At 38.9% G+C, this 25726-nt stretch overlaps 1 protein-coding gene across 7 annotated transcripts in view; it reads left to right on the top strand.

Annotated features, from left to right (window-relative positions):
- SAMSN1 (SAM domain, SH3 domain and nuclear localization signals 1) overlaps positions 1–11512 on the top strand; it is a 448469-nt gene extending 436957 nt beyond the window's left edge. For all 7 annotated transcript variants that reach the window (XM_073231831.1, XM_073231830.1, XM_073231829.1 and 4 more), the window contains one exon: positions 10642–11512. In XM_073231831.1, coding sequence (XP_073087932.1) covers positions 10642–10844 — 203 coding nt within the window. In that variant the 3' untranslated portion in view covers positions 10845–11512. The remainder of the gene's footprint in view (positions 1–10641) is intronic.
- Positions 11513–25726: the final 14214 nt, after the last annotated feature.

The following is a 25726-nucleotide window of genomic DNA, read 5'->3' as shown; positions in this document are numbered from 1 at the left end:
AGGCTCCCAAAACCCTAAACTCAGGGTGTGCCAGACTCTACAAAGAGTATTTTTTTAGGGAAGAAAAAAAGAGGGAGGTGCCTAATTTTAAGAGATAGAAAGGAGTTTAGATCTTCCAATCCAACTTTCTCTTTCCAAAGTAATATTCGTAATAATCACTAACATTTTTTTATTTTGGTATCACTAATCTATACAATTACATGAGGAACATTATGTTTACTAGGCTCCCCCCTTCACCTAGTACCCCCCACAAACCCCACTACAGTCACTGTCCATCTGCGTAGTAAGATGCTGTAGAGTCACTACTTGTCTTCTCTGTGTTGCACATCCCTCCCCCCACATTATACATGCTAATCATAATGCCGCCTTTCTTTTCCTCCCCCCTTATCCCTCCCTTCCCACCCATCCTCCCCAGTCCCTTTCCCTTTGGTAACTGTTAGTCCATTCTTGTGTTCTGTGATTCTGCTGCTGTTTTGTTCCTTCAGTTTTTTCTTTGTTCTCAATACTCCACATATGAGTGAAATCATTTGGTACTTGTCTTTCTCCGCCTGGCTTATTTCACTGAGCATAATACCCTCTAGCTCCATCCATGTTGTTGCAAATGGTAGGATTTGTTTTCTTCTTATAGCTGAATAATATTCCATTGTGTATATATATACCACATCTTCTTTATCCATTCATCTACTGATGGACACTTAGGTTGCTTCCATTTCTTGGCTATTGTAAATTGTGCTGTGATAAACATGGGGGTGCATCTGTCTTTTGCAAACTGGACTGCTGTATTCTTAGGGTAAATTCCTAGAAGTGGAATTCCTGGGTCAAATGTTTCACTAACATTTTTGAACATGTTCTCTGAGTAAAACTTTGAGCCAAGGTTTGTATATTAATTATATTCTTTAATGCTTTCTACAACTCTGTGAGCTAGATGATACTGTTCCCCATTTTTATGAGAAAGTGGGAAGGTAAGTAACTCATCCAGCTCATGCACCTTGTGAACTGGAGAGCTAGGGAGCAGCATTTGCAATGCTATGCTACGCTTTCTATACTTCCTACAAATTACAGACCGGATGGAGAGGAAGGAGGACTCAAGCCTCTTCACAGTCCCTTCTTGGGCTTTCCTACATCCTTTCTCATATGCCCCACAAACTGGGCATAGTTGCACAGCACATGCTTATTACACATTGGCCTTTTATCTAGTAGCAATTTACTTTTTAAAAAAATGTACCTCACTTTATTCTTACTTGCTGTCTTGAGTTTGCACAGATCTTCATCCTTTTCAAAGAGTTTTCACAAATTAGTTTCAACTAATTTGACACCGCAGAATTGATTTTACCCTTAGGCCAAGGTGTTTATATGCATTCTTTGAAGTTATGGAGACTAGGAGATGCAAAATAGAGGGCAAAGGGGCCACAGAGGCAGACAAGGTCAAACTGAAGAAAGTAGCCAGTTTACTTAAGAGATAAGCCTAAACAATACTGTTCGGTGTAAATATCTTTACAGTTGAGCAGCAATCTTTCAGGTAAATGAGGCAGTTTCTTTCACATCTTGTTATTTCAAAACATGGCTCCTCACTAAGCAATTTTTAGGCTAAGAAACAGTTGATTTCTTGTAATTGATAATATTCAGTATCATTGTCAATACATTCCAAAATAATTTGATGCTGAAGTAGAGGGAGGGAGAAGAGTATTTTTGAACTCTTGTAAATAATAGTTTTTCTTTTACAAATACCATTCACATAGGTATTTTGCCTATTTTACAGATGAAATATATTTCAGAGATTAATTTCAAAGAGGTCAAACAACTGATATGTAGCAGAGCTGCAATTTTAATCAAAGGCACTCTGCTGTAAAAATCCAAGCTCTTTCTTTCAATGTGCAAACTGGTAAATATGAAAAAACAATGAATATCTGGAAATGGAAATTTTCTACTACTTCACCAATTTTCTCAAGAGCTTCAGTTCAGCTTTCCATTTCAGAATGTGGAAGTTAATATTTAAGTGTGAATAGAATCCTTGCAATAGTGTGACTCCTGACAGGGAGGAAGCTCTGGCTGCACTACAGTAGAGTTCATGAATCGGTAGGGGTGAGGAAGCCTGGGTAAGCAAGGCTTTCACCCATAAAACAGTATTCATTAGGGACCTACCCTGGGAAGACAGGGGCAGGGCCAAAGGATCGGGCCACTTCAGGCATCCATTTAATTCTTCATTCCACCTCCCTCATCACCCATCTACTTTCTGTGTTAACAAGAACAACAAAAAGTAATGATTTGTAGATATCATTTTAGAGCCAAGTGTAATTTTAAAAGCCATCTGACCCAAATTCTTCCTTTGCAAAATGGGGAAACTAAAACTAGAGTAGCTAAGCGGCTTTCTCAAGGTCACATATCTAGAACCCAGTCTCCTAAATCTATTAGAAACACATTCTACTATGCCCTGATCTCTGATAACAAAACACATTATCTCCAAAGCACGACATGACTTTCAATGTTTGATATTAAAATGTACAAATCCCCCAAATTATTTTTGTTTCAAAGCTTTGAAAATGGCACATGAAGGCCACTAGAAGGTGATCATTTTATAATAATATAGCCAGAAAGGTACAAACATACATACACTGAGCTGAATTCTGGGAGATGAAAAATGGAAAAAATGCAGATTCAACCAGTGTTTGTTGTCAACACACAACACCGAGATTTTTCTTATTTTAATCTTATAGTCTAAAGTAGTACTAGAATATACATGTCAAAAAGATGCATATTGCATGTAAGACTATTCTGACTGAAAGCTATTTATCTTATATGAAACTGCTTTGCTCAAGAAATAAAGAAGAATGACTTCTATTTGTTGATAAGATGCTGAGTTTTGATGATTCGGCACCATGCTGCTGTATGCTTATTTTTATCTCTACTCTGCCCTGTGAATCATATCTTCTACAACCATGCTAAAGATTAAATGTACAACCTTCATGTACCTTGAATAATAAAGATCTTGGGTATATGGTTATGTAAAACTATGATATTATTTAAAAATATGCATGTCACAGTCATAGGTTAAAAATAGTTAGCTGTAGTGTGTGTGTGTGTATGAATGGGGTATGAAAATTGGCCGGGATTATATATATGCATTTTGTTTTGATCATTGAATCACATTTTTGGGGAACATCAGTAAATTCCTGGTTTAGAGCCTCATTGCTTGTTTGGCTGGGAACTGGAAAATTTTGCTTTGCGTGCATTCAATATAAAAATTGAGCCAAGTGGGCACCTGTTTTGAAACAAGAGCTAAAATTTTGAGATAATACAGAAAAAAGAAACATAAGCCCCAGGTGAACCTTTAATACATTTACAGGAACCAACTGGATGAGAGATGGGACGGGGACAAAAACAGACATCTAAGACTTAGAGCAAGCAATTTTCTTTTCTCTTAGGCCGAAATAGATAGATAGCATTGTACCCAATTTGACCTTGAAAATGTAAACTGGATTAAACTTTTTAGGTCACCACTTGACAGGAGGTAAAGATGCTTCTCCAATAAGCTTATAGAAGGCTGGCTGGCTAGTGGTGTTCAAGCTGATTACAGGATTACCTTTGGACTAGGATAGCAACATCAGGGTTCTGCAATCCCACTAAGAGCAGTACAGAGATATCCTGGATTTGCTCCCAGGTTGCATTAGAACTGAGCAGAATTAGGTCACTGGCTCCCTTGGTTGGAATCTAGATGAGGTTAGAGGAAGAAAAATTGGGGTGAGACTAAGCTCTTGAAGGAGCAAAAGAGCAGAATCTGTTTGTTTTGTGCATTAGGGATTCTGTTAACCATCTGAATTTTAAAATGGTTGTTTACTTTGAATAAATATTCCCAGCAAGAAGAGAGAATATGTATGTGGGTGTGTTGTTTCATAAATACAACCTTTAAGACCCCTTTGCCTTGCAGAGAAATGCCTCTTTAGAATAGTAAGATAGTTAACTGCTGTTTATAGTAAATATTTTCTCTTTATTCTGAATTTATTCCTCTTTTCCCACATTTAGAAGCACTTTGATGTGTCTTAAAAGTGTGTCTATGAGAATGTGTACTATGTCCTTGGGGAAAATGGGTGATGGAAATATCTTGTTCTCCCTATAGCACAGGGATAATTAAATTTTAAACTGAAGAAAAAAAATAAACAATTTAGAAACTGAATAAGCAAACCATACTAGAATCTGCACATAATATATTTCAGGTACTGGCAAACTGCAGTGCTCAGTGAAGAGGAAACGGGGAGGCTGGGTTGTGTGCCAGACTTTCTGCACCAGCTGTGGTCACAGCAGCCCCTCATTGCTTAACTATCCCCAGTTGTGCCTTCCTGCCTGCCTACCTGCCCAAACGATGCAGGGCAAATGGCAAGGCCCAGCCAGGAGCCTGGAACATGAGGTGCCAGTAGGGGAGATTTGTGCTTATGCCAAGCAGCAGTCCAGCAGTTGGCCTGACAGTATGCCAGGGTAGCCTAGTGCCCTAGCCCCTGACATGCCTGCCTGGTGTTACTAACCCACCTACCATATGACTTGAATCTAGATTCAAGAAATGTACAGCCATTAAGAAAAGATTTGCTAACTATCTGCATATACAGAGAAAGCACACAGGCATATTACATTTATGCATTTTTAAATATGTATTTAATATTGATTTCTAGTCATAGCTATTTAATTTGTTCAGATTTCTTTTTGGTTTCATCTACTAAGATTTAAGTTATAGATGTCATGTTCTATATAATACAAAAAAACTATAAAATGAAATATAAACATTTTTACTCTTCTACGAGAGAGCAATTCTCAGAGAAAAGATTTCACAGAATTTTCACTTTCACCTCAGTCACCTAAGGAACTTATAATGCCTGCATGTGGAGGGCACCCCTGTGCTTGTGTTTGTATTGCACTGCAACTGTGTACTAGGTACGGCTTTGTAATGATCAACCTGACCAAACAAGACTGAATCCTCAATTGCCATGTACCTCCCTAAATATTGTACTGTGCCTTCCAGTGAGCAGATGGTTAACAAATGCTTGTAGAATGAATAAATGTTGAGTGAGGGAATGAAAAGATTTGCAAATAGCAAGCAATACTTTGCTAATTATAAAGCTTTAAGTCCCCTATAATTCCACCTCACATTTAAAAGTTTTTTAATAGGCAGGTGGTTGTTGGTATATATTGTCATGATTTTTTATGCATGTAATAACTATGTGTACATGTGCAAGAGTATAAATGAGTACATTTCTAGAAGGCAATAATGTAAAAACTATCAAAGTTTAAATTGTGCTTACTTTTGTATCCAGAAGTTCCAGTTTTAGGAATTTGTTTGAATAACTTGAATATACAAATGCATAAAAACGCTAGCTAAACTACTAGTAGTTTAGTTAAAAACTAAAACCAGTGAGCTTCCATCAATAATTAATTTGCTAAATAAATTAAGATATATGCACACAATAAAGTAGTATGAAAATAATTAAGAAAATATAATGCACCCTGACACTAATTGATGTCCATAACACATTAAATGGTAAGAGCAAATTGTAGATCAGTAACATGTAAGGTAATCCTATTTTTGTCAAGTAATACATTTTAATTATTTTAAATAATAAATTTGGATTTTTTTACAATATCAAGTACACGGGATTAATTTAACTTATAAGAAATATGAAATTGATTTCTGAGGGCTCCTAAATAAGCAATGTATTATGATAGTTTTTAATTTTATTTGCTCACTACCAAAGTTGTCAGTCTAATATGACAACGCATCAACTGAGGGTAAAATATTTTGGGGACCAAAGCCTTCCACAGGGGTGTGCGCAGTTGGGTGGAGTGGCATCTTAAAGTGCTGTCCATACCAGTGCTGCATGATTGGATCTCGAGGGCACGTGCCTCTGCCCTGGCCAAAACAGCCAGCACCAAGGAAATGGAGGTGCTGTGGGTGGGAGTGAAAATATTTGCTCTCCAGCACACATGTCATGAGAGGGTAGACCACCATTCTAGGATGCAGAGAGGTATGCAAAATGAGGGAAAGTCATTCAGCTCCATATTCTCCTGCCTCAGGAACTCTATAGTCTCAGGAAAGCAGCAGCAACTAACTGGTAATCCATGAAGGGGGTCCTGTTTTTCATTTATTATTGTTATTTTTCCCAAAGGTGGGTCAGCATTCAAATGAAGTGAACACCAAATATTCACCTCAATTGGAAAATATAAGCCTCAAATGGGGCTACAACATGAGGTGAAGTATTAAGCTCTCCTGAGATATATATAAAACCTGGGTTTTTCTCCTATGGAGATGCCACCAAGCTAGGAAAAAGAGGAGGATAATTCAAAGAGCCACGTGGTACCTTCATTTGAATTTCAACAAAACCCCTTATTCAGTCTTCTTTAGCTCATATTTCCTTTAATTAATCTAAACATCACATTCGTTTTATTTTTAAAAAATGGTTTATAGAACACTTTTGCTGGCCAGGCATTGTCCTATGCCCTCTAGATTGCATTATTTTATGGTACTTGGCCCAAAGAAACAGAAGCTTCATACCTAAGGCAAACAAGACCATAAAGTTAAAATCTGGAATATTTGAGTAAAGAAAACTGGGAAAGTCAAGCCAAAACTAGTAGTTTGCATTTTTATTGCAATCTTAACTTTCTAATATGTGAATATGGGACAAATTTCCCTCCTTAGACTTTGAAAACTTTTTCCCAGAATTTGGATCTAGTTTGGTTCCCTTCAAACTTTCTTCACCTTTATATAATTGCCTATACTTAATTAGTTAAATGTTAAATTCCAATATAATTATTTTATGAATAAATATATTTGCTGTCTTTCTAATATAATTATTTTATGAATAAATGTATTCACTGTCTTCTGTTTTAATCACCATACTGCTTTTTAACTCCATCAATGTCTATCTTCACGTGTTGAACTATGCATGGGCTTTATATAATTCCATAAGAATTTTGGTAAGAAATAAAATATTGTAATAAGAAACTAGTTCTTCATGGCAGTATGATTCCCAAATAATTTTTTCTTAACATGATTATTTTATTTTTCTTACATAAGAATACAGAACAAAATGGGGGCTGCTTTCTGGACCTCCCACTAGGCCTATGTTAGCTGGCAGCAATAAGAAATACCCTTTTTCAAAGTACTTAGTAATTCTCCAATATAGGCTTAAATTAATGAACTCTAATTCCACAAATATAGCCTTTGCAATATTTGCAAAAACCATTCAGGGCCTTTTATTGAAAAACTGTACCATTTTAATATGTTTTTTATTGTAGACAATCTGAGAAATACAGAGGAAATCTATCAAAACATGTAACACTTTCAATTGTGAATATGTGCATATGGCTATATGTTTCTACATAATTATAACAAAAGAAAAATTAAGTTACATATACTTACTTTTCAACTTAGCATATTATTGGAAACATTTTGGTATAAAAAAGATGCACTCAGGTGTCCTACAGCAAGTCTGTAATTTTGGAGGCAAACTGTTTCTTATTCCAATGTGTTACTTGCCTGGTTAGCTCAGATGACTGGACCATGGGACAAAACTGAATAAGGTTATAGTTTCAATTTCTGGGTAGGTCAGTTAGCTTTACTGTGTTCCATGGCCACATGAATGGATTAAATGACTTAGAAAGAAAATGTCGATGTATTAGTATGAATTCATCCCCGCTGTTGGAAAAACCACCCATAGCACAAGACCTAAGTTTATGCCAATTACTGTCATTAGCATCAGGATGAAAAACACAAGAGGAAAATCTTGATTCTCTAAATACAAAAACTGAATACTGTAATACTTTCATTTCCATAATATAACATAATGGCCTGCCTTTTCTTTTTATGGTTACAGTTGAGGGGCTCCAGCTGATCACCTGCCTGAAATTATTGCAGGCCTGGTGGGAAGCATTTGAGGAGGCATAGTCATGTTTTCATTTCACTAGGAAATCATTTAGCAAATTACTGCTGTTCTGTAAATTACTGTGCTGCATAACTTTCATACTGAGAAACTATTTCCTTTTTCCATAAAAATTATAGATGAAAGGTTTCTACAATAAATAACCAGTATTTAAAATAAACCCATTCCTAGAATTTAGAGAATGTGATATAGCATTTCTTAGGTGAAAATAAAAACAAATAACATTTTATTACTAATATTAAAAAATGACATATTCTCTGTTAAAGTAAGACTTTTATTTATTGTTTGTGTACTTTGTTACTCTTAGAAAGGTATGTATAGAGGCTTTGGAGGATGAAATAACATGCTAAGTACTTTTTTTTTTAAAGAGAAAGAGCTAATTGAATTAGAGTTCATTAAGCCTAAATTTTATATCTTGAAAAAAGCCCCACAAACAGCAATCATCCTAAATAGAACACAGTATTGGGAGCAATTTTTATTATGCTAAGGCCTGTTTAGCATGTCAGTCTGAAAGGAAGTAACTCAGTTCTTTTAATTTTGTGTTGAGGTGACAGACCCAAATATAATCTGGGGAAATACGACTTTATCCCCACAAAGATTCTAAGAGGATCACACTCCAAATACAGTGATCACTGCTGATGTGGCAGGAAGCATTAGAAAAGGACTAATTTCTCTGGCCTTTTCCAGAAACACTTGGATAATGGAACACAGAGCTGGCTCTTCCACTTCAGTGGCAATAGGTAGAAAAGCAGAGGCAAGGGAGAAAGCTTTTCCTCAAAAAATGAGGTACCGTTTCATTTCCACCTTTTCATAAAAGAAGGGCTTGGAAGCAAAAGTGAATGACTAATGCTCAAGAAAAAAAAATCACTATTAAGTAGATTCCCCCTAAACCTAAAAGTTGTCATGACTAATAAAGAGAAAATCCTTCATGGTAGCTAAAACTTTAAAATAAACAATCACAATTGGTGCCTATTAAAGTTAAAACTCCTTATGCCTAAAACTAGTTATAGCATGGCTAGACTTAAATATCTGATACTTGAATCCACTGTTAAATAAAATTGTGGCAACTGTAGAGAAGACTCAGAAGAATGGCATAAAAGTTTGCAAATAAAAGTTTTGAGGAGAAGGGTAAAAGAACAGTTTTGATTCACTTTGAAGATGAGTAGACTAAGAAATTGTTTTTATCATTTTTTTCAATCTTTCTCAACCTGTGTTCCTCATCTAAACCAAGGATATAGAAAACAATTTAATTTTTTCTCAATTCCTCCATGAATGGCCTATAAATAGTACCATTTTAGATACACCCAAGAGAAGTTAATTCATTATATACAAGGATGCCTTATGGCACCGTGGCTCAGTTCTCTCTTGTAACAGAGGTTGATAACAACTGGATACACAGTGGGCCATAAACTAATGTTGGCAAGATATCTGGAGCCTAGAAAATGCATTTTAAAAGTAGGAAATATGTAGACAAAATAAAGGATGTCTTTCTTAAAGATAAATTACTGGGCATTATATCAGTCTATTAAGGAAAATTATACAATTTCCTCCTGCCAAAGATTTTGAAATTGGGATTTCCTCTCTTCTTATTGGAGTGGATGAAGTATATAGCCTCTGAAGGCAGAAATCTTGTTCCACCCTGAAAGGTCTGCATTCAGTTCTTCCAATGTGGGGCTATTCAAATGTCCGAAGTGGGAAAGCCCCAAGGTTAGGAGGTGAAAAAACAATAAATGCTAAAACAGCTGGGAGGTGGTGGCCTACAATCCATCTCCTCTCTGAGGAATACATCTCATGATGCAGAGAAATACCCACTTACCAGCATCAGGGAAGGCAAAGAAATTTTACATTGACAAAGATAATGATGATGCTCAAGGATTCTTGAGAAGAGTATAACTTTACAGGCTGCTTAGATTCTTTATAAACATCTTTTCTTACATCCCTGATATTAATTTTTTTTCAAAGATAATGTCTGTTGAATCTAAAATAGTGCTTGGATGACACAGAATTACCAATCTGAACATGAGTGAAGGTTATTCAGAACTACAAAGATATAGAAAACAAACCAAATAAGGCAGATTCGATGGAAGTGGTGGTGGTGTACAACCAAAAAGCAACCTGGTTTCCATGTCTACTTTTCTGATGAGGGCAAACATGGGAAAACTCTGGATACTTTACATTTTATTAGCTAAATTACAAGTAATTGAAGTCCTGCTATACACTGTTGCCCATACTTATCTTTTATTCATTAACCCACTTTATCATGATTCTAAAATTGTTCACAAAGATCATTACTGACTTGGATTGTACATTTAAACTACAAATGACTTTTTCTAATGTTACCTTAAGGAGTATTTGGACAAGGCATCAGTCACACTGTGGATACAATCTGCTGTCTCTGGCAACTTATCATTAATGTAAAATGAGAGTCATATTGATCTTTGCATATGCAAGCAGTTCACATGAATTCCATGAACTGCAAGTGAGCAACAAAGGGCAAACTTTGTCTTCTAAGAAAACAGTGACTTGAATATTTGAGTGTTCTTTTATAATAAATTAATTAATTAATTTTAAAAAATCTCTTTTATAATATATGTATCATTTACTTAGAGAAGTTTCAATTGTAATGAAATCAAGTTTGAAACAGATAGCTTGAAGATGCATACATGAATAAAACTTTTCTTGGCTTTTCCTAACTGTTGCCCTTTTTTCGCATTTATAGCTATTCAAGAGCAAGAAATTGAATCTGTGCCCCTATCCTTAAGCCCAGACATCTCCTTAAATAAGTCACAGTTAGATGACTGCCCAAGGGACTCTGGTTGTTATATCTCATCAGAAAATTCAGATAATGGCAAAGAAGATCTGGAGTCAGAAAATCTGTCTGACATGGTACAGAAGATTAGTATCACAGAGCCAAGTGACTGAACACACTTCTCAACTCTATATCTGCAGATGTATTCTATTTTAACTCGTCTTGAGTGAAAAGATCAAATAGGAAAGGAAAAGAAGTGTTTGCAGATACTGGTAAAGTTACAGTATTTTCTTCTGAATGTACATAAAAGATCATATTTCTAACATTCCCAATTATTGTAAGTAATATGTATATTTATTATCCTAAATGCTACATGTTAATATTTCACTTGCTTAAGGAAAGATATTATGTAAACCTTTGGTATGTGTGACATAAACTTTATTTGGCTTCATTTTACAAGTGCAAAGTGATCAATTCTGCAGAGAAAATCCTCTTTTTTTCATACTTGCCAGCTTTGAATTTGTGTATATTATTAAATGAATAGAAATGTAGCATGTGTCTGTTTAGCCAATTGTCCAAGAAACATTTACACTTATACTTCTGTACTTACAGGAGAAGTGGAAGTTAATACTGGGGGACATTTTATCCTGATCCACAGTGGAGTTTTAGTAATTGTCTTTTCTTGATTTTTTCACTGTTATCTGGTATAAAAATATATTATCAATTGTGGTTTAGTAAAACTAATTTTAATAATTGTACAGATGTTTCATCTTTAAGTGTAAATATTTTTATTTTGAAATAACCTAAGTTTAATAATAAAAAGAACTATGTGCATTTGGTATTTTCCAGACTAGTGTTATTTAAGATATTTTCATATTAAACCTTTGGACAAAATATCTCCTACCACAAGGTTTTATAGTCAGTTCTCACTTTTTTATATATTAAAGACACCCAAATAAACTCCTCAGTCTGTCTCCTGAACCCCAGATCTATATTATTCAACTTCCTAAATACTCCTCTGTATTAGTCAGCTCAGGCTGCTGTCACATAATACCATGGACTAGGTGGCTTAAACAACAGAAGTGTATTTTCTCACAGTTCTGGAGGCTAAAAGTCCAAGAGCAGGTCGCCAACGTGGTTATGTTCCAGTGGGAGCTCTTTCTGGCTTGCAGATAGCTGCCTTCTCACTGTGTCCTCATTGTCAGACACAATCTCTCTGATGTTTCTTCTTATATGGGCACTAATCCAATCATGGGAACCCACTCCCATGACTTCATCTAAACCTGATTATCTCCCAAAGGCCCCAACTGCAAATACCATACTTTGGGGGTTAGGGCTTTAAATATGAATTTTGGGGACGAGTGGGCCAATTCAGTCCATAGCACTCTAGGAAGCTTTGACTCAACATACCCAAATCCTTGATTTTTTCCACAAATTTGTCTCTCCTCTTTTATTCTCGGCCTACCTCTCTCTTTAATGGTACCTACACCTGACCAGTTATCCACCACAAAAAATCATTTATTGCTTCATCTCACATATACATATCCTCCTCACACAGATTTAGTAAGTAATCAAGCCCTATGGGCCTTATCTCTAAAAGTGCTTTTATATTCATGGTTTTCTATCCATTCTCATGATTGTCTTGCTTTGGAACTCTTAACCTCATGTGTGAAAAAGTGCAAAAGTTTCCCAACTGACCTCTGTTCTACCAGTGCCCTACCTTCTAATCCATCCTCCACACAGCCTCCAGAAAGATCTTTCTGAACACACAAATCAAATCATTACCTTCCAGCTTGAAAGTTTTTGATGGCTCCTCACTGTCTGTAAGTATAATATTTAAACTTTCTTCAAGGATCTATAAAGTCCTTCTCAACCAATTTTAACTACTCTATGAATTATATTTTTCCTCCCCCATCTCTCACTCTACACTCTCTAACCATAACAATCTACTTTCAATTTCCCAGATTCACTCTTCACTTTGTGACTTTTCTTATGCTATGTATTTTGCTGGAATGGCTCCTGCTATTTTCTACATCCAGAAGCCTCCCTCTGTTTTCTGTCTTAAGACATCACAAGTCACTTACTTTGTGAAGCCTTCCACTATTCCTTTGGTGTTCTCATTGTGTTTCCATGGCAACTGTATCTCAGAGCATTTATCATATTATACTTCATCTATTTGTATGACACTTTCCCTTCCACAAGACTATGACCTCCTCGTGACAGAGATTATTTTGTTTAGCCTTTTAAGTCCCTAGTGCCTGGTATGATAGTGGATACAGAGTGGGAATTCAGGAAATGTTTGCTGGACTGCATTGAACATAATGATTATTTTCATACAGCATATTTATATTTAAATCAATCTACTCAACCTATAAGGCAAATAACTTCCAAAGTGACCTAAAAGATTTTTTTTATATAAATAAAACATAATACCATAGGAAAAACTGGGAAACACAAAGTGTTATTTCAAATGCTGGGGACAACATTACACTGTTAATCTCTAATATATTTTTCCAAATCCATGAAATTTAATCTCATATGGAGCACCCACATCAGTAGTAAAGCCTCCAACATGCTACCTCCATCACAGCCTCACCCCAAATTGATTATTTGAGGGCCTCCTTGAACACAGCACAGCTATTGATCATAATTTTTAACTTTAATCAACCTGCTGCTTCAGGGAGTTCAAGAAAGTACACTTTCCTCATGAAAATGCCAAGAAATTGCTTGAAGATGATTAGGAAGCATCTAAGGAACTTGCTTGATGTAAAACAGTGGAAATGGCCTGTGAAACATATTCAGCCACAACTTCAATCCAAATGAAGATCTGGTACCCAATCAAGAATTTAGGGATGTGCTTTTGAGCAGAAGTCCTACGGAAACTTTGAGGAGATTAAAGCAGAGGAAAAGAGATTGGATTGTTGCAAAAAAGAGAAAGAAGGAGGAAGGTAGAGACACCATGAAGTTCAAGGTGCCTGAAGGATGGCCTAACCCTGGGGCACAGCACTGAAAAGCACATGGGTGTAGCATAAGCGCACACCTCGTTAAGGGAGCACTGCGGCCTTCACTTCACCTACTGGAGCTCTACAACTCTAGCCTCACCTTCCCTCAGGTTTCTCTCAGCCACGCAGAGGTGGGTAAGAGGAGTAGAAAGGCTAAAACAGTTCATCCAAGGTTGTGAGGTAGGGACTTAGAGCTTTACTGCTTTTTTCTGGGAAACAGACAAGTGTCTGAGCTTCTTAAGAATGTATGTGAAGGTAGTTAGAGGATTGACAGTTTTAGATGGTCACACTGGCTTTTTGTTTCTAGGTTGAAACCTGGTAAGAGTCCCAGTCTCAGTCATTTGGTTATTCACTCAACAATATTTGAATGTGGAATATATATGCTGCCCAATATTATGACAATCATGGGTCTTTGGATCAAATAATTTGCATTAGAGTCTTGTCACAACCTCTCCATTGGATCTAGTAAGTGTTTCAGTATGGAAGGGTTGTGAAACTGTTCTGGGATACAGTGATTATTGTATTACACAAAGATTCCAGGGATATTCTATATTGACAAATTCGAGTATGTTGTAACGGTATGCATGGTTAGAGGAATTTTATTATAGGTTAATAGATAAAATCCATCAAAATACCAACAGCATTCTTCAACAAACAAGAAAAAATCATTCTAAAATTCATATGGAACCACAAAAGACCTCAAATAACCAAAGCAATTCTGAGAAGGAAGAATAAAGCTGGGAGGATTATGCTCCCCAACTTCAACCTCTACTACAAAGCCATAGTAATCAAGAAAATTTGGTACTGGCACAAGAACAAACCCATAGACCAATGGAACAGACTAGAGAGCCCTGATATAAACCCAAGCATATATGGTCAATTAATATATGATAAAGGATCCATGGATATACAATGAGGAAATGACAGCCTCTTCAAAAGCTGATGTTGGCAAAACTGGACAGCTACATGCAAGAGAATGAAACTGGATTATTGTTTAATCCCATACACAAAAGTAAACTCAAAATGGATTAGATTTGTATGTAAGTCATGAAAGCAAAAAACTCTTAGAAAAAAATATAGGCAAAAATCTCCTGAATATAAGCATGAGCAACTTCTTCCTAAATGGATCTCCTCGAGCAAGGGAAACAAAAGCAAAAATGAACTGATGGGACTACATCAAACTACAAAGTTTCTGTATGGCAAAGGACACTATCAACAGAACAAAAAGGCATCCTACAGTATGGGAGAATATATTTGTAAATGACATATCTGACAAGGGGTTAACATCCAAAATATATAAAGAACTTAGATGCCTCAACACCCAAAAAGAAAATAACCTGATTTAACAAATGGGCAGAGTATATGAAAAGGCAGTTCTCCAAACAAGAAATTCAGATGGCCAAGAGGGACATGAAAAGATGCTCCACATCACTAATCACCAGGGAAATGCAAATTAAAACCACAATGAGATATCACCTCACAGCAGTAAGGATGGCCAGCATCGAAAAGACTAAGAACAACAAATGCTGGTTAGGATGCGGAGAAAGGGAAACCCTCCTACACTGCTGGTGGGAAAGTAAGCTAGTTGAACTATTGTGGAAAGCAATACAGAGGTTCCTCAATAAACTAAAAATAGAAATGCCATTTGACCCAGGAATCCCACTCCTAGAAATTTACCCAAAGAATACAACTTCTCAGATTCAAAAGGACATATGCACCCCTATGTTTATCACAGCACTTTTTACAATAGCCAAGATATGGAAGCAATCTAAGTGTCCCATAAGTAGGTCAACAGATTAAGAAGTGGTACATATACACAATGGAATACTATTCAGCCATAAGAAAGAAACAAATCCTACCATTTGCAACAACATGGATGGAGCTGGAGGACACTATGCTCAGTGAAATAAGCCAGGCCGTGAAAGACAAGTGCCAAATGATTTCCCTCATTTGTAGAGTATAACAATGAAGCAAAACTGAAAGAACAAAATGGCAGCAGACTCAGAGACTCCAAGAATGAACTAGTGGTTACCAAAGGTGAGGGGTGTGGGAGGGCGGGTGGGGAGGGAGGGAGAAGGGGATTGAGGGGTATTGTGTTTAGTACACATGGTGTGGGGGATCACGGAGAGAACAGTGTAGCACAGAGAAGGCTCATAGTGGATCTGTGGCATCTTGCTGCACTAATGGACAGTGACTGCATTGGGGTATGGGTGGGGACTTGATAATATGGGTAAATGTAGTAACCATATTGTTTTTTCATGTGAAACCTTTATAAGAGTGTATATCAATAATACCTTAATAAAAAAAATTTTTTAATATAGACAAAATCCTCCTAATAGTTTTTTTGATAAGAGCAAAACTCAAGTCTTTCAAATTCTGGTCCCTCCCTCCACCCCCACCATTCTGTTGATGATATAAGCAAAAATATATCTCCACCCTTAGGTATTTCATCAAAAGCTTTTGTTTATCAACTAAACTGCAAAGAGAATTAGTTAAGAAATAAATTAATTTTTATAACTTCTAAAGTGATAGGCACCTGGAGATTATCAGGTTTTAGACAATGTACAATTCACTGAGGTTAGTCAAACACTTTGCATCTTCCTGAGTGAGGCCAAATTGATGACATTTTATATTGAGAAACTTCCGTTACATAAGTTCTGAGAAAAATAATATGAAGAAAGTTCAGATACTCTGTGACCACCCCCCCCACACACACACTTCCATAGCCTCAGCACTAACAAAGAAAATTGTCGAATCAGCATGCATACTTCAAGTACTCCTTTATAAAGTGGGAAGTCACTAAAATTATGTAAAGGTTGAGAGAAAAATGAATAGGTACTAAATATAGGTAAAAGAACAGCAGTTTCTAACCAGATTTTATGCATGTAGAAATCAGATAAAAGCAATGCTCACTTTATGTTTCACTGCTGAATTCATCTGATCATACCCAATGTTCACAAACTCATAAATAGGAGGTCCTTGTTTGAGGACTGTGTGACTTTGGGCAGGTCGCTTATCTTCTGAGCTTAGTTTTTCTTTCCTCTATGAAATGTAAATAATTATAGTACTAATATTCCATGTGGCTGTTGATTAAATGATATAATATGTGCAAAGCGCTCAATGCAGTGCATACAATATGTGCATAAGGACTGGTATCTGAACATAAAATGGAAGCAGAGCACCTACTACAATAATATAGGTATGGACTTGCAGTAATTTGAAACTCTTCAGACACAAACTGTTTGAGGACTAGGACAGCTGTGTTGTCCAGGACCAATGAGAGTGAATCAGCTGCTTTAATAGAACTTTGCAGATAAATGACAATTTTGTCATGACAGAATATTTCTGTTTACTCCTGAAAAATTAGGAAGAAGCTATGTTGTATTTTTTTAGCTTTGATTCTCCACTGGCACATAATAGGGTTAATCATTTTTGAAGACTGAATGATTGAATATACAAATAAATGCCTATATGAATGAATATAAAATTTGGGATTATTACTGCACCTTGGGCCCTGGTCTTTATAATATAAAGTCACATTGATTATGCTATAGTCTACAGACAAGCCCTTAGGAAGATAGACTAAATGCAGATATTTACATATTTGAGAAGCTTACAGGCATTTAGGCAAATGATCTGCCAAGGAAATCAAAGTGCAGACAGGCTTCCTGGAAAATATGAGCTTTTAATTATTCCCTCTTTCCTTCTTCATTATGTAAACTTCTCACATTTGAATTACCAACAATTGGAGTATCCTTGGTTTGTATGATATATGTTATGAATTTGGAAGCCATTCTTTTAGAACAATCTAAAAAATAACATTAGCATGTTTAGAGATCTCTCTTGACCCTCTGGGGCCCCTGGTAGGCCTGAGTGCAGAGCGCCATTTCCTCACAGGGAAGGAGTGGAATCCTGATGCACAAGGCTAACAGGATCGCGTTCCTCTCTGAGTTCCTGGGCATTAGGCCAAGTGAATGGGCAGGAATCATTACATTTGCAGAGCAAAATGGGGTGAAAAGCACTTCTGGCACACTTTATCCATATAAATTATACTTGTTTGCAATTCATCAACTCCTTCTCTACTTTATATCCATATGTAATGTAAATGATCATCTTTCTCTGAAGCTCCATAATGATGCACAGCTCAAAAATGTGATATAATCAGCTAAAAGAGAGCAGATGGAAGTTTTTTACCCAATATGCATATTCATAAAAAAAATAGAGAATTCAACAAAAGGAGATACATAAGTACTTGTACTCAGGGGCTGCATAGACTTATGTAAAACAGTAGGCTGGTTTTCTGCAATTGTTCATTCTTGAAACCTTTACTCATTCATTCCTGGAGTAATCACTAAAAATACTCTGGGAAAAAATCTGTTTCTCTGTATAACAACAAATGTATTTCCCTTTGGATTTTTATTGCGCCTTAGGATCCATGATTCAGGAAGTAATGGTTAAATATTTTACTAAAGAAATACAATTAGGAGGCAAACAATATGAAAAAGTAAAGACTTCAGTGTTCTTTTAGCAATACATACTACAGACATTTAAAAGGACACTCTTATACTGAAAATAGCTATATAGGGAGAATAATGAACTGGCTGGATAGCATTTAGCTATTTTTAAAATATCTGATTACTCAGAGGCTAAGATGGTTCTTGTGTGTGTACTGGAGGAGCAGCATTACTACTAGAAATTTTATTAAGATAGTGAATATAGACAGCATCAAGAGATAGTGTGGAAGAAATGCACTACAAAAGAAAATAAAGAAATGGTTTAAAAAAAGAAATGTAGAAATATGAGTTTTCAAAGAGGGGCTATGAATTGTAGTTGCATGACCAAAGAAGTGGTATTCATACCAAAATTAGATGTTTCTGATTCTCCATGTCTCCCTCCACATCCATTCCCCACATGTGAAACTCTAGTGTCTGTTCAGGGAGGCTGACCTGGACATCCTTGAGCTGTGCCCTCAGGTTCCTGTTGTGCTCAATGGGTCAGAAGCCCCATCAGGAAACTGAAAGGAGAGAGGAGACTGAGGTCAGGGTATTTGTTCTTCCCATGAGACTACCCTGTGCAGGCTGTCTCCCTAAGTCAAAGGTCACCAGTCCTCTAAAGGTAACTTTTTGTGCATGACTCTCTTTTCTTCAGATTCTGGTAATCGTTCCTTTCTCTCATCTCTTACAGCTTAGAATTAATAAGAAGTCTGTGGCTGTTAGCTCTCACTACTTGCTCAACCCCTCATGGGTCCTCTACACTCCACCCTGCCCATGGCTTTGAAATTACTCACTTTAAAAATAAGCCTGCCTTGAATTATCTTAATTTGATTTTGCCATCTGTTTCCTGTGGAAGCCAGACTAGTGCACTGAGCCACCATCACTCATGACTACAGTTTCTTAGGTCATGTTCTTGAGTTCAAGAGTTCTTGAGTTCACTGCCCTCTGACTCCAGCATAACTACATGGTCTCAGGTCATTTCTACCTGTTTCACTATCAGCCTCATCCCTACTAATAATCAGATAGCTTCAGGGTAAAGCATTTCCACCAGCACTCACAAAATTGATGCCCTTTTCCTCTTTAAATTCCTTATTCATCTGTTTCATGGGGCCCACCCATATCCAAGGAGCTAAGAATCCCTGGAATTGGGATAACTGGCAGCATGCAAAGAGAGGTTTTTGCTGCCTAGTTCAAGCCAACCTGACTGCAAACCTGAAGTCTACTTTGCTATGAAATGTAGGGTCATATCTATTGGGACAACATACCACATACCAAAATTAATGTTCATCCACCAACTATGTAAAAAAATATAAATAAGAAAGTGCATATTTTAGCTGCTTGCTAACTAATCAGAAGTATCAAACATTAATAGCAGTTTGGGATTTTTATAAATGTGATATAACATAGATACTGAAATTTTACCAGCAACTTTTCCTTCCTTAAATTCTTTGATCTTAAATTATTCATCTACAGTATCACTCACTAACATGGGTCTCACATACAGAAAGTCTTAGGCCTCTTAATCTCAAAAGAGGTTATTGTAAAATATGGATGCCCAGATAATTTGCATGATTAATGAAAATATGTTTTAGAATATTAAACATTTAAGATGTTAGCATTTAGTAGGCTTTCTGACAGAAGTTAAAAGACTATTAGAATGACTGATGAATTGCTACAGTACATTAGCCCTCAGAACAGGAAATGTGCTAGAGGACATTTATGTAACTTCTTAGCCTTCTTGTTTTTTTCTTTTTTACTTTTCTCCCTCCAACTAAGCTGTCCCTTTGTGACATTGGTTCAGTTCTAATTGACCAAGCATAGGACTCTGCAAGTTTTGAGGAATTTGAAAATTACATGGAAAGCTATTTACAGAGAAAGAAAGCAATTATATTATCCAGGGCTTTGAACCTAATATTTGGTACATAGTAGGTGTGGGGAAGTTGGGGTTCCTATGGCCAGTATCCTCACTGAACTTAAACCACCTGATGATATAACTGGCCTGTTACTAGGCTACTGCTTCCACACCTTTAGGCAATAAGCTATTATTGCGGTATATAGAGAGCTCGGCCCAGTGCTCTGGGCGGAGGCAGAGATGCTAGTGCTCGACCTACCGGCAGGAGAACAAGGCGGGTAATAAACCCTTTCACCCCAAAGAATACTTTGCTGTCAATTTCTTTGGTCACATTGAATCCATAGCGAACTTGCCTGGGGCTGAAACCCATTGGCAAGACAAATGGTGAAAGTTGGCAGGGTTCATTGTTGACCCAGGAGAAAGGCTGCCCTTCTGGGAGGGGTGCTTCAGCGGGCTGCCCCTGTGAATGGGGTAACAGTGGATTGTCCCCCAATGGGTATGTGGTCTGAGGTGGCTTGCCTCCCAGAGGACTGGGCCCCACCCCAGGACTGGAGGCAAGCGGAAGTGACACCTGAGGCAGTAGAGGTAGTGCTTGGTATAGTAATTAGGTCCTTTGAGAGACAGAGTGCCCATGAGGCAGCGGGGACTGTGGGTTGGCTGCTTCTCACTGTATTGAAAAAGTCTACAGAAGAGAAGGACATGCTCCTGAAAAAGATCCAAGAAATGGCAGCATGAGAATGTGAGCTGCAAACTGCTGTGGATTCCTTGAAGAAGGAAATGGCATTGATGCGAGAGGAGGCAACATGAGAATGCCGACAGCAGGGTGCCATTGAAAAGGTAAAATCCTTACAGAATGAGACACCAGGGCTGCCAGGTGCTATGAAGGAGGAAAAGGACATCAAGGAAAAAGATGAACTCCTGAGGGAAGCACAGGCAGAGGTGGCAGGAGAACACCAGCCGCAAAGCATGGAGGTGAAGGTAAGAGAGCTGCTGAAGACTGAGCAAGCATTTCTCGAGGCACAGTAGAAAAGGTAAAGGTTGTAGCAGAGGAGGCACTTAGGGGAGAGGAAAGAAAGGTGCCATCAGCCCCAGAAATGGGGGAGCTAGGGAAGGATGAAGAGGTGCTGCCAGCGACACTGGCTCCTCTTGTATTGAAAGCATGCCCAGTGGTTGTAAAGAAAATAAAGACCCAGCAGCTGAAAGTTCCCCAAGGAGAGGAGCAGCCCCCTCCCCAGGTCGTGGAGCACTCTATGCTCCGCCCCTATACTCAAGCTGAGATGGTAGATTTGGGCTCCCAGTTTAGGTAGAAGCCCTCAGAGTCAATATCAGCTTGGCTCCTACATCTGTGGGACTTAGGGGTGTATGGAATTGTTCTATTGGGATCAGAGATGGGAAAGCTGGCTTCTCTGACAGTGCAGCCCACCTTGAGGCAAGGATCACAAAATGCACATCAGACCCCAAGGAGTCACTCCCTCCTCGACTGGATTATGTCTGCACTTTGTTCTCTGTGGCCCAATCAGGGTGATCTAACATCCTCTCCTATTAGATGGCATATGTATGCAGAGCTCCAACAGGTGTTCAAGAGCTAGGTCTGAGAAATGCTATCTATAGTACAGAGAATTATGGCCCAGATGAAGAGATTTTCACTACTGGGATGAGAAATATTGTGCTTCAAATGGCTCCCACATCCCTCTTTGCATTTCTAGTGGCCATTCTTTCCCCTCACTAAAGGCATCCCATAAGCGAGGTGACACATACAGTAGCAGACTTAGGAGAGGCTAAAGCAATGAGAACCCAGAAAGAAATAAGATCTACTTCTAAGAAGAATTTAAAGGGCCCCATGAAGGTTAAGAGGACCCAGATGTGCGCTGATTTAATATGAGCAGGAGAAGATGGAAGGAAATTAGATGGGAAGTCAAATAGGATCTTACTAGAGCTATGGCAACAGCTGAAACCAGAGCAGCAATTCCAGCCATTAAAACCAAAGAGGCAGAGGTCAGAGACAGAGCCACAAATCTGGCCTATATGTTTGCAAGACTTCTGCTGGAGAGCAAGCGAACCTCACTTGAGCCCACACAGAAAGATTGGGGAACATGGTTTGACTGAGGAAAAGGTCAAGGTATCTGCCCTGAAGGACCAGGGGGGACCAGAGGCCACATGTTGAAATAGCTATCCATTGGTCCCCAATGAACATACAACATGTCCTGGTTCTGGTGGACACAGGGGCTGAATGTTCACTGATTCATGGTAACCCTGAGCAGTTCCCTGGGACCTCCACTATCATAGATTGACACAAGGGTAAAGCTATGGGAGTGAAAAAAGCCCAAATCCCTTTGGGAATAGGGTGTCTACCCCCAAAAGAGTATACTGTGTATATATCTCCTATCCCTGAGTATATTTTGGGGATTGATATCCTGCAGGGTCTATGGTTGCAGACCACTGCAGGTGAGTTCAGACTGAGAGTATGTGTGGTGAAGGCAGTTCTGAGGGGACATGCTAGGCACCCGCCCATAGTTTTGCCTGTGTCTCGGCGGGTGACTAATACCAAACAATACAAACTTCCTGCAGGGCATAAGGAGATTGGAGAAACTCTCCAGGAGCTGGAAAAGGTGGGTATTATAAAACCCACCCATAGTCCTTTCAATTCCCCAGTGTGGCCAGTATAAAAGCCACATGGCTCCTGGCATATGACTGTGGATTACAGAGAACTGAATAAGGTCATGACCCCTATGCATGCTGCTGTCCCCTCTGTTGCAGGCTTGATGGATACCCTCAGCCATGAACTAGGAACATACCATTATGGGGTAGATCTTGCTAATGCCTTCTTTTCCATTGACATTGAACAGGAAAGTCAGGAAGAGTTTGCCTTCATGTGGGAAGGATGGCAATGGACTTTCACCATCCTTACACGGGGATACCTCCAAAGCCTCACAATCTTCCATGGACTTGCAGCCCAGGACTTGGCTACATGGGAGAAACTGCCAATGGTTCAGCTGTACCATTACATTGATGATGTCATGCTCACGTCCGATTCTCTTTCAGATCTAGAAGGTGCAGCACCTAGACTGTGGCAACATTTACAGGAGAAAGAATGGGCTGTGAACAACACCAAGGTTCAGGAACCTGGTTTGTCTGTCAAATTCTTGGGGGTTATCTGCTCGGGTAAGACCAAAGTTATACCAGAAGCAGTTATTGATAAAGTCCAGGCCTTTCCTACCCCTACAACTGTAACATTGCTACAGGAGTTTCTAGGACTTCTAGGCTATTGCAGAGTGTTTATCCCACACTTGGCACAAATTCTGAAGCCCTTATAATGGTTGGTACGAAAGGGCATCACATGGGATTGGGATGAGACATGTGCATGTGCCTTTACTACAGCAAAATGGGCAGTCAAGGCCATGCAGGCCTTGAGTGTGATAGACCCATCAAGGCCCTGTGAGCTGGATGTTCGTGTGGCTGAAGACAGTTATGGCTGAGGTCTTCAGCAGCGGCTTGAATGAACTCACCAACTCATTGGATTCTGGTCACAACTCTGGAAAGGGGCAGAGGTACAATATATTTTGATAGAAAAACAACTGGCTGCTGTGTATCACATGTTGTTGGCTACAGAACCCATCACTGGAATGGCCCTGATAAAGGTAATAATCACCTATTCCATCTTGGGCTGGGTACAAGACTGGACCCAAAAGCCAAGGAGTGGGATGGCACAAACGCCCACACTAGCCAAGTGGAGTGCTTACCTACAACAGCGTAATGCTCTCTCTAGTAGTCCCTTGACTGAAAAACTCCAATGCTTATTGGGGCTGGTGAAAAGCAGGAACAACTTGCTTTTGAACCATTAGTAGCAGAGAGTCCCTTTCGGGAGGGAAGAGCCCCTATATCCAAAGATGCATGGTACACAGATGGCTCCAGCCATGGGCAGCCCCCAAAATGTGGGGCCAAAGCTTTCCATCCTAAGATTGAGACAATATGGATGGAAGATGGTGAGGGGAAGAACAGCCAATGGGCAGAGTTGCAGGCTGTATGGCTTGTGATCAGCCAGGAGCCCTCCCCTATAGTTGTCTGCACTGACAGCTGGGCTATCAGGGCTTGATCCTGTGACTACCAACCTGGTACTGTGCCGACTGGCTGGTTTGTCACCAACCCCTTTGGGGGCAAGAATTGTGGTAAGACTTATGGGACTGTGGTCAGACTAAAATAATTACAGTATACCATGTGACAGGTGATTTGCCACTGGCATCCCCAGGAAATGATGAAGCAGATGAATTGGCCCAAATACATTGGTTAGAAGGACAGCCTGCCTCTGATGTAGCCCAATGGTTACATCAGCATTTGTTGTATGTGGGGCAAAAGACAATGTGGGCTGTGGCCTGTCGGAGGGGCTTGCCTTTGACCTTTGAAGAAGTTAGTAGAGTCCAGCAGGAGTGTGTCATGTGCTCCAAAAGGGACTTACACTGAGCTCCACAGCATCATGGGACAATAGCTAAGCAGCCTATACCCCTTTTTAGGTGGCAGATAGACTATATTGGGCCTCTACCTGTGTCAGAAGGATATCGGTATGCTATGACATGTGTGGACACAGCTACTGGACTTCTGGTTGCTTTTCCTGCCCGTTGTGCAGACCAGCAGATGACCAAAAGAGGCCTGGAGCATCTCTTTGCTGCATATGGCCAACCACAGGTGATTGAGAGAGATCAGGGCACCCATTTTACTGGAAATACACTGCAGGAATGGATGCAACAGCTGGGAATCAAATGGAAGTTTCATGTGCCATACAATCCCACCACAGCAGGCATGATAGAGAGGCACATGCCTTGTTAAAATCCAGACTAAAGTCAGATACCAATAGTCTATGGGGACAGTCAGTCCGCTTATGGACCGAGCTATGGTGTTTGAATGAGAGACCCTGAAAGGGAGTCCTGAGCCCTGTAGACACATTAACACGTATGGCTGCCTCCTCTATATAACTGCAGCACAACCAAGTAAGAATCACTGAAGCCGAGTTTTGGCCACCAGAATAATATCTTGCTGCCAGCACCAACTGCACTGAACTCCGGAGACTCCATTGAGTGGACGTGACCTTGGACCTTTCAACACATGGACCAATGATGGCTGGCTCTCCTGGCACCTTGGGGACAAGGCCTGGAAGCTGGCCTCCTGTGTATTCCTGGAATAAGAGCAGAGTGGCTGCCAAAGTTCACAGTAAAATATCCTGAACCGCCAGAAGATAAGAGCATCTTACCAGGGAGTTTTGTTTTATCATTATGGCCAGTGCATGCACCTCCAGTAGCACTATATATAGACCCTTCAGTAACCCCCATGGGGAGAGGAGTAAAAGTATGGTATACTAGACCTGGAAGGGACCCTGTTCCTGCTACAGTCCTATCTGAGGACCACTCTCTTGCATGTATCCTGCCTGATGGACAAGATTTGCCTATGTTGGTGTCATTAAAACATGTGTCTTACCACTCCTAAAGTCTTTATGGATTGGGAACCTCCTTTGGCTTGAGGATTATTATAATTTTTTTTACCTGTATCAAAATCTTGTTGTATTTTAATTTTTTTATTATCTCTAAATTGTTGTTATCCTCTGTTGCTATTGTGGAATCTGTTTATAGTGCTCCAGCTTTCTCACACCAGGATTATTGCAGAAGATTGAAAGTGTGTAGATTGTAAGGTGAGAATCCTGGAGGGGTGGAGTATGGAGA

Source organism: Manis javanica, chromosome 3, assembly GCF_040802235.1.
Source record: "Manis javanica isolate MJ-LG chromosome 3, MJ_LKY, whole genome shotgun sequence".
Lineage (NCBI taxonomy): Eukaryota > Metazoa > Chordata > Mammalia > Pholidota > Manidae > Manis > Manis javanica.
The sequence above is the reverse complement of the archived record's forward strand: the minus strand, read 5'-3'. Positions and strand labels throughout refer to the sequence as shown.